The 12,031-nt window shown below is 37.0% G+C and overlaps 1 protein-coding gene across 1 annotated transcript in view; it reads left to right on the top strand.

The window, feature by feature from the left end:
* Window positions 1–10,950, top strand: part of FAM76B (family with sequence similarity 76, member B) — a 24,521-nt gene extending 13,571 nt beyond the window's left edge. The window contains exons 9-10 of the mRNA XM_006887334.1: window positions 5,813–5,914; window positions 10,861–10,950. Of these exons, the coding sequence (XP_006887396.1) occupies window positions 5,813–5,914; window positions 10,861–10,950 (192 nt within the window). The remainder of the gene's footprint in view (window positions 1–5,812; window positions 5,915–10,860) is intronic.
* Window positions 10,951–12,031: the final 1,081 nt, after the last annotated feature.

The raw sequence follows: 12,031 nt of genomic DNA on the forward strand, positions 1-12,031 counted from the left end.
TCAATGACACTGTTCTGTAGTTTCCACACTCAGTTGGGTCACCTTTCTTTGGAACAGGAACAAATATAGATCTCTTCCAGTCAGTTGGCCAAGTGGTTTTCTCCAGATTTCTTGGCACAACTTGGTGAGCACATCCAGGGCAACATCTGTTATCTGAAATTTCAGAGGCCTGGGAGGAAATTCGCTCATCTTTCTCCGTGCAGTAGCTGGTGCACTCGAACCGCGTGACCTCAGGGATTGCAGTACAGCTTCTTTCCACTAGGCCACCAGAGCTCCCTATATTTTATACTAAGGAAGTGTATTATTCAAACTGCTTATATCAAGAGGGATATTAAATTCTTCATTTACTGAAAAGAATACTAACAGTATTCAACGGTTTAAGGTTTTCTTAGGGTTGTTAGTTGTTCTTATGTGCCATTCAGTTGTCTGTGACTTATAGTGACCCTATGTATAACAGCCCTAAACCTTGCTCTATCCCTTGCCAATCTTACTGTCTCGAACACACCTATCTCCATTACCCCAGGCACTGAATCAATCCATCTCATCAAGGGTCTTTCTCTCCTGCACTGTCCTTCGACCCTCCCAAGCATGATGTTTCTCTCCAAGGCCTAATCCCGCCTTGCAACATGTCCAAAGTATGTCAGACGAAGCTTCAGAATCCTTGCCTCTGAGGAGCAGCCTGGCTTCACCCTCTCCAGGACGAACTTGTTTGTTCTCTTAGCTGTCCATGGTATATTCAACAATCTTCTCCAGCACCACAGCTCAAAGGCATCAACTCTCCTTCTAATCCACTTTCCTCAAGTGGATTCCTACACAGAGCAACCCTACAATTCAGTATAAATCAGTATAGGGTTTTTGATAGAGTGAATCTTTATGAGAGGAAACTGTCCTGTCTTTGTCATGCTGTGAAATTAGGAGAGGGTACTGGTTGTCAGATACAGGGCAAGAAAGAGTATTGAGATTCTTTACCCACATCCTGAAACTGTGGTGGTGCTGTGGTTAAGTTGTGGTTAGTTGCTAACTGAAAGATCACCAATTTGAAGTGGCCATTAACACCCTAGGAGAAAGATCTGTCACCATAAAGACAGAACCTAAAAATCTCTGTTGCGGCAGCCCTACTCTGTTCTATAGAGTCCCTCGAAGAAGAAATTAATAGCACAGTTATGTTTTTAAGTTTATGTCTCAACTCCACAGCTTTCCAACTATAAGACCTTGAGCAGAATAATCCGAGATGCCTCTGTATACAGTCTTAGTTTTCTCATTTTATAAATCAGTGTTAATAACACCTTATGGAGTAATTGTTATTAAAAGAAAATGCATAGCAACTGCTACTGCTGATTTTAGTTGTCATTGAGTGTATAATCAGCCTATCTTTGGTTGTATTTAGAATATGTTCAGCAGCAGGAAGACATTAAAAACATTTCTTGTAATTGGAAATGTGTCTCTGTATATGTATAATATTTGTATTTATATTATGTAGATATTTCCTCTCTACCTATACCATTATTTGCACTTGACCTGGCTTCTACTTTGGATATTCAACAATTTTCATGCTATATTCTCCTAAGGTTAATATTATTTTAATACATCTGTACCTTGGTTCAAACCAGTTTAGTATATGAAAATTAGGATTGTTGTTGTTGTTATACCATCGAGTCGAATACAGTTCATAGCAACCTTTTGAACAACAGATGTGATTCTTGTCTTGTACCATCCTCATCATCTCTTAAATACTTGAGCTCATTGCTGTAGTCCCTGTGTCAATCCATCTGGTTAAGGTTTTTCCTCTCTTTTGCTGACCTCTCCCCCTTTCCAAGCATGATACCCCTTTCTAAGAAATAGCCTCTCTTAACAACATGCCCAAAATATGTGAGATGAAGCTTCATCATGCTTGCCTCCAAGGAGCACTCTGGAAGCACCTTCTCTAAGACCTGTTACTTTGACAGTCCATGGGATATTCAATACTTGTCTCCAACACTGTAAAATCATAGGCATTGATTCTTGGATTAGAATAGCATCGATGTCTTCAACTTTATGATTTAATTTGATTAACAGCTCGAGTGGCCTGAAGGCTAAGGAGTTGTACTGCCCACACAAGGGGAAGCAGTTAGAATCCATCAGCTTCTCCATGAGAGAAGGAGGGGCAATCTCTAGTGTAGTTTATAGCCTCTGAAAAGCTGCTGGAACGTCACCTCTGAGTCAGCTCCAACTCAGTGGTGATAAGGGTTTGGTTTTCGGTGGTTTTTTTAATTGGTGGGGGTTTTTTTTGGTGTTTTTTTTTGTGCACAAAATATTAAAACCTTATTGAACAAAGCTGAATATCTCTTAACATCCCTGGGTAAAGAAATCAAATTTTAAGTCCACAAAACAGTCATGATTCCCAAACCAAATAGTAATGAATTGTGGAATATTAACTATTTCCCCATTTTTCTTTTCTACTTCATAGCATTCTTATTCTGTATTAATGCAGTTTGTTAGGACTTTTTTGCTTTTGTTAATGTCCCCTTTTTTAAAAAATGAGGGAATAAAGTTATCACTGTTACAAAAAAGAATCATTGGAATCCTAACGTAGACATGTGCACACCTTTTCTTATATAGTAAATTCAAGACAACTAAGTTACTTTCATTGCACAAACATATCATGGGGTGACTAGAACCACTCGCTGTGCCAGATTGTAAGTCAACATAAATAAATACCTTCTTTAAATTTAAGTTCTAGCACTTCCAGTGTGTTGTGAATTAACGAACAGAAATTTCTTTGTAATATATAAAGTATAATAGTAAATTGAGTTATTCTTTTACTGTGACAAAAGCAGGGATATTTAGTTATTCTTTCACTGCAGTGGCTCTTATTTGGAAGTCTAGGAATATAAAACACCTTGCATTTCTCTGGTACATCTTTTCTACTTCTTAGCTCCTAGGTTATTTTGATAATAAACATGTGACTTTTAAAGCTTCTTCTTGTTGTTATATGCCGTCGAGTCAATTATGACTCATAGTGACCCTGTGTACAGTAGCCCTGAAACCTGCTGTATCCTCTGCCAACCTTACTGTCTCTGCCCTTATTACTCCAGTCACTGGATCAAATCATCTCATCGAAGGTCTTCCTACCTTGCACTGTCCCTCCACTCTTCCAAGCGTGTCTCCTTGCAACATGCCCAAAATATGTCAGATGAAGCTTCAGAATCCTTTCCTCCAAGGAGCAGCATGGTTTCACCCTCTCTAGGACAAACCTATTTATTCTCCTAGCAGTCCATATATATTCAGTACTCTTCTCCAGCACCACAGCTCAAAGGCATCAATTTTCTTTCTGTCATCCCTAGTCATTGTCCAGCTTTTTGACACATGGCAAGCAATTGCGAAGACTATGGCCTGGATCAGGTGCACCTTAGTCTCCAGTCTGACTTTGTTGCTCTTAAGTACTCTGGAGAGGTCCCTGACAGCAGACTTTCCCAGTGCAATTCGTCTTTTGATTTCCTGGCTACTGGTACCAAGAGTGTTGATTGTGGAGCCAAGCAAGCTGGAGCTGTTAACAGTCTCAGTCTCTTCACTATCTGTCATGCTGGCCAATCAGCCCAGTGGTGAGAATCTTTGTTTTCTTAATGTAAGGCTTCAATCTATATTGAAGGCTACAGTCCTTGACCTTCAGCAGTGAGCACTTCAGGTCCTCAGTTTTGGCAAGCAGGGTTATGTCATCTCCATAATGTAGGTTGTTCAGTCTCCCTCTAATTCTGATGCCACACTCCTCTCCTCATAGAGTCTAGTCTCCCAGATGGTCTGTTCTGCATATAGATTGAAAAGGTACAGAGATAGGACACATCCCTGCATACACCCTTCCCAGTTTTGAACCATGCAGTGTTTGCTCTGTTCTGATGATTGCCTCTTGGTCCAAGTATAGGTTTGGCATAAGCACAATCACATGTTCTGGGATTCCCATTCTTAGAGTTATCTACAGTTTGTTGTGATCCACACGGTCAAATACCTTTACATGGTCAGTGAAACACAGATGTTCCTCTGGTACTCTCTGTTTTCAGCCAAAACCCATCTAATGTTAGCTGTGATATCCCTAGTACCATGGCCTCTTCTAAACCTAGACTGCACATCTGGTATTTCTATGTGGATGTGCTGTTACAGTCATTTTTGGATAATTTTCAGCAGAATCTTGCTTGTGTATGATATTGTTTAATGCATTGGTAAAGACCACTTAGAGGTGACTTGCAGCTTTTGCCTGCATGGTTCTGGTAATGAAAATACCAAATACTAGGTTTTTGTTTTTTTTTTTTTTAGTTTGAAGTCTTAGGATTTTGTACTTTCGTGTATATCATTATGAGGTAATTGTCTTGAAGGTTTTTTTTCTTCCTAACATCACTGGCTTTTTTTGTTTTTACTTACCTGATTTAGTTCAAATTTTAAAGTAACTCCGTTGCTCTCATGCTGAATTAGTTGTGCTTCTATGTTTCGTTCTCCAGTTTTATATCAGGGGTTAGATGGTCATAGGTCCATAAGTCTATGTGTACATTACCTCATTTTCTTGTTTGTATTTTCTCCAGTATGAAACTTTTTCTATTGAGAGCTTGTCTTAATTGGAAATGACTTTTAATGTTTTCTTTATGAACCCCGTTTACTAATATGTAGTACATATTAATGGAAGCATTTTCCCAGGTATTACTAGCCCTTTAAGCTTTCCTGTTGAAATATCAGTCACCACACCATTTGAAAAATTACACTTCCTTTTTAGAAAGTTCTGGTGGCATGATGGTTAAGCATGTAGCTACTTATCAAGAGGTTAGCAGTTGGAACCCACCAGCAGCTTTTCAGAGGAGAAAGATGGGACAGGCTGCTGTCATAAAGATTTGTGGTTGGTAGGTACTTTTGAGCTGGCTGTAACTCATAGTAGCCTTTGAATGACAGATCTGAACCTTGCACCATCCTCACAATCTCTGCCATATTCAAGCCCATCGTGGTAGTTACTGTGTCAGTCCCATCTTGTTAAGTATCTTCCTCTCTTTCACTGACTCTCTCTACCTTTCCCAGAATGATACCACTTTTCAAGAACTAGCCCCTCCTGGTAAAAAACATACCCACAGTATGTGAGATGGAGTTGTGCCATTCTTGCTTCTAAGGAGCACTCTGGTTTCTTTTCCTCCAAGGTATACTTGTTTGGGGTTTTGGCAATCCAAAGTATATTCAGTATTCTTCTCCAGCGCCACAATTTAAAGTCTTCAATTCTTTGGTCTTCTTTATTCATTGTCCAGTTTTCAGATATGTAGGAAGCAATTGAAAATACAGTGGTGTGGATCAAGCACATCTTAGTCTTCAAGCTGAAATACTTGTTCTTTAACACTTTGGAGAGGTCCTTGATAGCACATGTTCCCAGTGCATCACGTCTTTTGATTTCTTGACTGCTACTGTGAATGCTGATTATAATTCCAAATAAGATTAAATTGTTGACAGTTTCAATTTTTGCTCCATGTATAAGCATCTAGGTGTGAAGATTTTTGTTTTCTTAATAATTGAGATATAATCCATACTGAATGCTATAGACTTCAGCCTCAGAAGCCTGTGGAGCAAGCAGTTCTACTCTGTTGTGCAAGATTGCTCTGAGTTGAAATTGACTTAGTGGTAATGGGTTTGGGGTTTTTGGCTTATTGTAATGTGGGTAGATTTCAGAAAGCAATTTCTCAGTAGAGTGTAAAACTCAAGAAATGGCTTTAAACCATTTTTTATGTTAATAATGATGAGTGAATCTGTGAAGGAGTATTGATAGTTTATTTTTAATAGCTTTTTGGTGTGTTTTTTTTTAATCCCTCAGTTAACTGAACTCAAGGCAGATTTTCAGTACCAAGAGTCAAATTTGAGAACAAAGATGAACAGTATGGAAAAAGCTCACAAAGAAACTGTGGAGCAACTACAGGTAAATGAGGTTACTTATTGTAGACTCAGTATCTGCCCAAAGCCTTGGATTCTGTTCTGTCATCATGACCTTCCCATCTGGTTTCTGAGACTGTAAATCTTTATTGGAAAAGATTACTAATCTTTCTCCCATGGCAGCTGGTGGATTTGAACTGTTGACCTTTTGTTAGCAGTCTTAACATGAAACAAACCAGGCCTCCTTGAATGTCAAGTAAAGGAGGGCTATACTTAATTAAAAGCATTCACTGACCTAGACTGGAATTAGTATTACTTATTGACTTGATAAATCTTGATTACTATTTTGTGCATTGTCAACTTTAGTTATGTCTTTAAAATAGTTGCTAAGACCCAGTTCCAGTAACACTTACCCTGGAATTATTTAAATGGTGATTCGGTGTATTCTTCCTAGAAACTTTAAACTTCAAATAGCATTTTTGGAGAAGGCTATTTTTAGCAGTAGTTGTTGTTTTGTGTCTTCAAGTCAGAACCAACTCATAGCTGATTCTCATGTGGGTTTTTAGAGATTGTAATTTGCAGCATAGATTACCCATATTTCTCCTTTGGAACAGCTGGTAGATTTGATCTGCATGCCTTTGGGTTGGCAGAACAACTCCTTACCACTAGTATATTGGGGGGGGAAAATATTTGAAAATAAGCTCTTTACTACTGTGGAATCATTTTTCCTTTTTCTTCCCAGGTACTGGGAGGGAGATAGGTGTACAAAAGCTTATCAGTTTTCAGGGACCTCACATGGGAGAAATGTGTACAATGAATCAAGGCCCAGGTGCACACAAATCTTTATATCAAGATTTGCAGAGTGCCAAATCAGTTCTGCTCTTTGCCTAGTGATCCACCTCAACCTCTCAGCACCACAATGCATTCTAAACAGAATTTAAACATAAACATCTTGGTGATCTGCTGCCTGCTATCTGTAACTAGAGAGGTGGTAAGCATGCAACATGTGTACAGACTATTCCTTTATTGAAGTCTCTCTCATGCAGATTTTTTAAATTTAGGCATTAGAATACTCTGAATTATTCACATTCCATCACATTTTGACCTTTGTAGAATTACTGTGATTAACAGACTTTTTAACCCTAAGATGTCGTAAGTTTTAAAAGATGCCAGCCAGAACATGAACCTCTGACTCAGAGGTGACAAACAGCTTGGAAACAAGTAATACTGTCCTGGTTTGGGTGTTGTGTTGTTTTTTTTTAACACAAGGAAATACTTGCTCTCACTGTCTTGAGAGTTTTATCTTTTACTATTTCTTTGCAAGTTGAGTAGAATTATAAAGTAGGTTTATGAGCCTATTAATAGCAAAGGTAGAAATTTAGATTGCCTTCTCTGTTGTGAAAAAATTTTAAAAGGAATTTTGCATAGAACCTGATATTCATTCATTTTCTCTCTCTTACATTGTTGTTTAATTGGAACTGACTCATAGTTGACCCTCATGTGGGTTTTTAGAGACCGTGTATGGACTGGGAGGAGACTGCCCCCTTTTCCCCATAGAGCCATTGGTCAGTTAGCACTGCAGTGAGGTGTCACCTTGGAGTTAGCAGCATAACTCCTACCGACCGTGCTGCCAGAACTCCCTGCATGTATTAGGCATTCAGGTAATTTACTGAATGAGTGATGATTTATGGAAATAACCATCTGCTTTTTGTCTTGAGAAAGTGTTTGTCTCTTATAATTCTTGTATGTGATACTGCAAGATGGTTTTCATCTACCACAAATACTTCATTTAATGTTGTTAATATTTTTTTCTCATTAACTTGCTAATGCTGAAAACATTCCACAAGATGATCTCTAAAAACTGGAGTAAATCCAGACCAAGATTAGGAAAATTGTGAGCAGTACTTAAATGTGGTAATTACCACTACTCAGAAGAGGTTTTTGTTTGTCTTATTTTTCTGTGTTTTTTTGTTTGTTTGTTTGTTTGTTTTTAAATCATAGTTTTAAATAGAGTGGAACCTCTCTGAAATTCTAAATTTTCTTTTTTTGTGGGCATTTTTAATTAAGGAATTTGTAAGGGTTTATTTTTTTTTCTTTGTTAATTTTTTTTATTATTATTAAATTTTATTAGTTTTAATGAACATTTACAGGGATTTTGGGTTTTCATTCCTTCATTGCTGCACCATTCTCTCTACCCTCCTCCCCAGTTTGTTCTTCTTCCCCGCCATCTGAATGTCTGTTTTAATTGTCCAATTGCCACAGTGCTTGTCAAAGTCAGTTCTGATTAATCTCCTTTGTCGGTGTGTCCTTTGCCATTCCCTATCACTCCTCCCTGAGAGAGACTTCACCCTGATTCATAAGGAAAAGGGGATGGCGTATTCTCTTAGCTACTTCCTGCTGAAAAGGGATGCTGTGGGTTTCAGGGTGAAGATCTTCTCTCAGTACTCTAAAGGGCCCCTTTGGCAGTAGGAAACACATAGACTATTACGGAGATTGATTTTCGAATTTAGATGCACTCTTATTGATTGTGCTTGGCTGTACATGTTCATATCCTTGAAGATGTATCATGGGGGTGTTGCAGACTAGAAGACACAAATTTAACAAGTTATAAGTACATGAGTAAAAAATTATGGAAAAGTAAAAGAAAAGATTCTTTCATTGTTTTACAAACCCTCCCCCAGGTCCCCTCCACCATGTAGCCCTCGCTCTAGACTCCTGTGATGGCAGAAATACCTAGTCACATACCTCTTTTAAACAGTTTTCTCCCTCCTCTGTTTCAGTGCAGTGTACATTATTGAACCCATCTTACTCAGTCTCTCCCCAACCCCGAGGTTAGTCCCATTCTACAACAGTGGCATCATGTAATATTTGTCCTTTTGTGACTGGGATATTTCACTCAGCATAATGTTCTCCAGAGTCAACCATTTTGAATAATATTGCACGAGTTCCTTGTTTTTTAATGCAGCATAGTATTGTAAGGGTTTATTTAAAGACTGGTATCTTAAGCCCATTTCCTCTTAGTTGGTGATGTACTATGATATAATAATACCCAATATTTATGTTGAAGTGTAGGGGAGATCTGGTGGCTTAGTGGTAAGGAATTGCATTGCCAGTGCAAAGGTATGTGGTTTGAATCTACCAGCCGCTCTACAGAAGAAAGATGGCCAGTCTCCTTCTGTATGCTTTACAGCTTCTAAAAGCCCACTGGAAGGTCAATTATGATTCCTTTCCCACTTGACAACAGTGTGAGAGAGAAAATGAATGTCTGTGTCAGTTTCTTATATAAACTTCCTTTTAAAAATGGAAGGTCAGTTATGAGCCGATTCCACCTCAGTAGTACAGCGTTTTATGTAGAAGTGTGACATTTTCAAGGGAGCTCTGATGGCATAAGGAGTAGATACTTAGATTGCTAATCCAAAGGTGTCACCTTCTTTAGCTGTTCACATTCACAGCCATTCTGAAGGAGAAAAATAGTCTCTAATCGTATGATTTATAGCCTGCTCTGTGGTTCATAAACTACTGGAAAGTTGGCTGTGTGTCCATTCCTGTTCCATAGGAATGACTGTGATGGCATTTTCAGTGTCAGTTTACATATGCCATCTTAGTTTGCTCCTTTTAAATAACACATGTTATGGTACCCTCAGTGTACAGTGACATTGTAGTTATACAGTTACTAGTAGAAAGTCCTGGCAGTGCAGTGGTTAAGCACTCAGCTGTTGAAAGGCCTATGGTTCAAACCTACCAGCTGCCTTGTGGGAGAGGGATGTGATCTCTTTCTGTAACGATTACAGCCTGAGAAACCTGTGGACCAGTTCTTTTTGATCCTCCAGGGTTCCATTACAGGGTTAGGGCTTGATTGATTTTTGAATGTACGTCTTTGTCTCTGACTCAGGTTTAACTGTATTTACTTTCTTGTCCACTGGCTCCCTCTGCCTCCCCTCTTTGGCTTTTATCTGTTTCCTCTTTGTTATCAGAACTCTTTTCTGCGTCTTTTGTAATATTGCTGAAGACAGTCGGCAACTGTTATTTATCCCCTGTCCCTATTAACAACCATTATATTAGTAGATTTCTCAACTAAGGCTGGTAATATGGTTAATAATATATTTTATCTGTATGTGATTACAAATTGAAGTTTGTAACAGAAAATTTAACCCTAAAACATTTTAAATTACCAAACCTATTAAATAAGCACTGAGCATGACAAGAAAAAAAAAACACAAAAATAAACGTCAAGCTATCTAAAACACTAGAAGTGCCAAATAAAAAATTCTACCTTTCACTTACATGAAATGGAAAGGGAGTTGACATTAGTATGTCTGCGTATGCACAGTAGCTCCGAACTTTGCTCTGCTGAGCCAGTCTCATCATCTCTGACACACCTATCCTCATTGCTCCTGTATTAGTCCATCTTATCCCGGGTATTCCTCTCTTGTGCTGTCCCTCTACCCATCCAAGCATGAAAAGGGACTTCAAAACAATGTTATTTGACGCATGAAAAGGTTTCCTTTGGCAAAGTGATAAAATGCTTTAATATCTTTGAAAACTGACATTTTTATAATTCTTCTATAGAAAGATAAATATCAAATGAGAGATATCCTGCAGTTTGTTTAGAAATATTCCTCTCAAGTCAAGATTTGATTCTTTTTTTTATTACTAATGACAAAAGAAACTTTATTTTTCTGATTTTTGTTTGTGTTGTTGAGAAAGAGCCAAATTTTCTTTCCTATTTAAGCTGAAATTTGGACCCTCTTTTAAGTATATTGTCTTTTTCATAAGCAGTTATATCTGTGGACAACAAATTAATACTGGTATTAACAAGATGAAGCAAGAATTTTCATTTTGTATATTGATAGTAAAAAAATGAACTTTAAGTAGAGCAGCTATTTCTTTCATTGAATTTTTTAATATAAATATGAAGAGCAGATTTAATTAATTGGCATAACTCTTAATGCTTGAAACATTTTTAACATGTAATGTTTTTGTCTCCCGCAGGCCAAAAACAGAGAACTACTCAAGCAGGTTGCAGCATTGTCAAAGGGTAAAAAGTTTGATAAAAGTGGAAGCATACTCACATCTCCTTGAAAAAAGACCTGTTCATGTAGTGTTTTTATGTAAAATGTAAATTTGAGGAAAAAATTCTGTGATCCTCTTAGATTGTGTGTAGTGGGAAAAAATATTTTTACACACCAAATTAATTGGCGTGTTTCCTATTCACTTTTGTAATTGTTATGCAGCATTTTTTAAGTTGTCGAAGCATTCAAATAAAACTTCAACTGGTTTGAAGTAACTTTTTAATTGTTTGATACCCAGGAACTTTTCTTGCCAGCAATAGTACTGAATTGTTGTAAAGGAGTGCATGGGTAGTGCTCTTTATAAAATGCAACATGCAATAATAGAATAGGTATGGTTTTAAAAAGCAGGGTTTGGGCTTTGGTTTTGCTTTTTTGTTTTTGTTCTGTTAATTTCAGGTAAACCATTTTCAATTTACAAATAGAAAAACTTTTAAATAAAATGAACACTGGTTTTTTTGTAATTGTATTTTTACTTTTCATTGGTGTGAATTTGGGAAAGAATCATGGTGCTTTTATTATAAACTTTAGAATATATGTAAATATGTTTTTAAAAATTACATCATTAGCATTAGTTAGGAAACTGATTATTTTCACTATTGGTATAGGAATTAATGTTTATTGTACAGTTTCAAGGTAAAAGGTGTTTTTTTTCTGTTTTGTAAAAACTGTAGATTTTTACTTACAAGTGCCTTTTTGCCACCTAATGTTTTTATTTATAGGAATGCTGATCTTTTGTATATACTGTTTGTTTTTAAATCATGTTTAATAAATGTTTGTATATAAATGCATATGTACAGAAGCCTATTTCAAAACAAAATCAAAATTGGTAGTAAAATGTTTGAAGTTGCATTAAGAACTAACTAATAATGCATATAGACTTTAGATGATTTTGTGGTTTGTTTCTCTGTGATAAGGGAAGCTGTTAGTCACTGAATTATGGCATAAACTTCCCCAAAGATTTAATATTAAGTCATTTCTGATAGAGTAATTTTATTTTTTATGTCATATGGCTTCATGTTCATACTATGTGAGTTACATATTTTGCCTTTATAAAATTTCTTTAAAATTTATAATGTTTCTACAGTGATTCT

This window comes from Elephantulus edwardii, unplaced genomic scaffold (genome assembly GCF_000299155.1).
Source record: "Elephantulus edwardii isolate Elephantulus edwardi_28Jun2011 unplaced genomic scaffold, EleEdw1.0 scaffold00056, whole genome shotgun sequence".
In the NCBI taxonomy this organism is placed as follows: domain Eukaryota; kingdom Metazoa; phylum Chordata; class Mammalia; order Macroscelidea; family Macroscelididae; genus Elephantulus; species Elephantulus edwardii.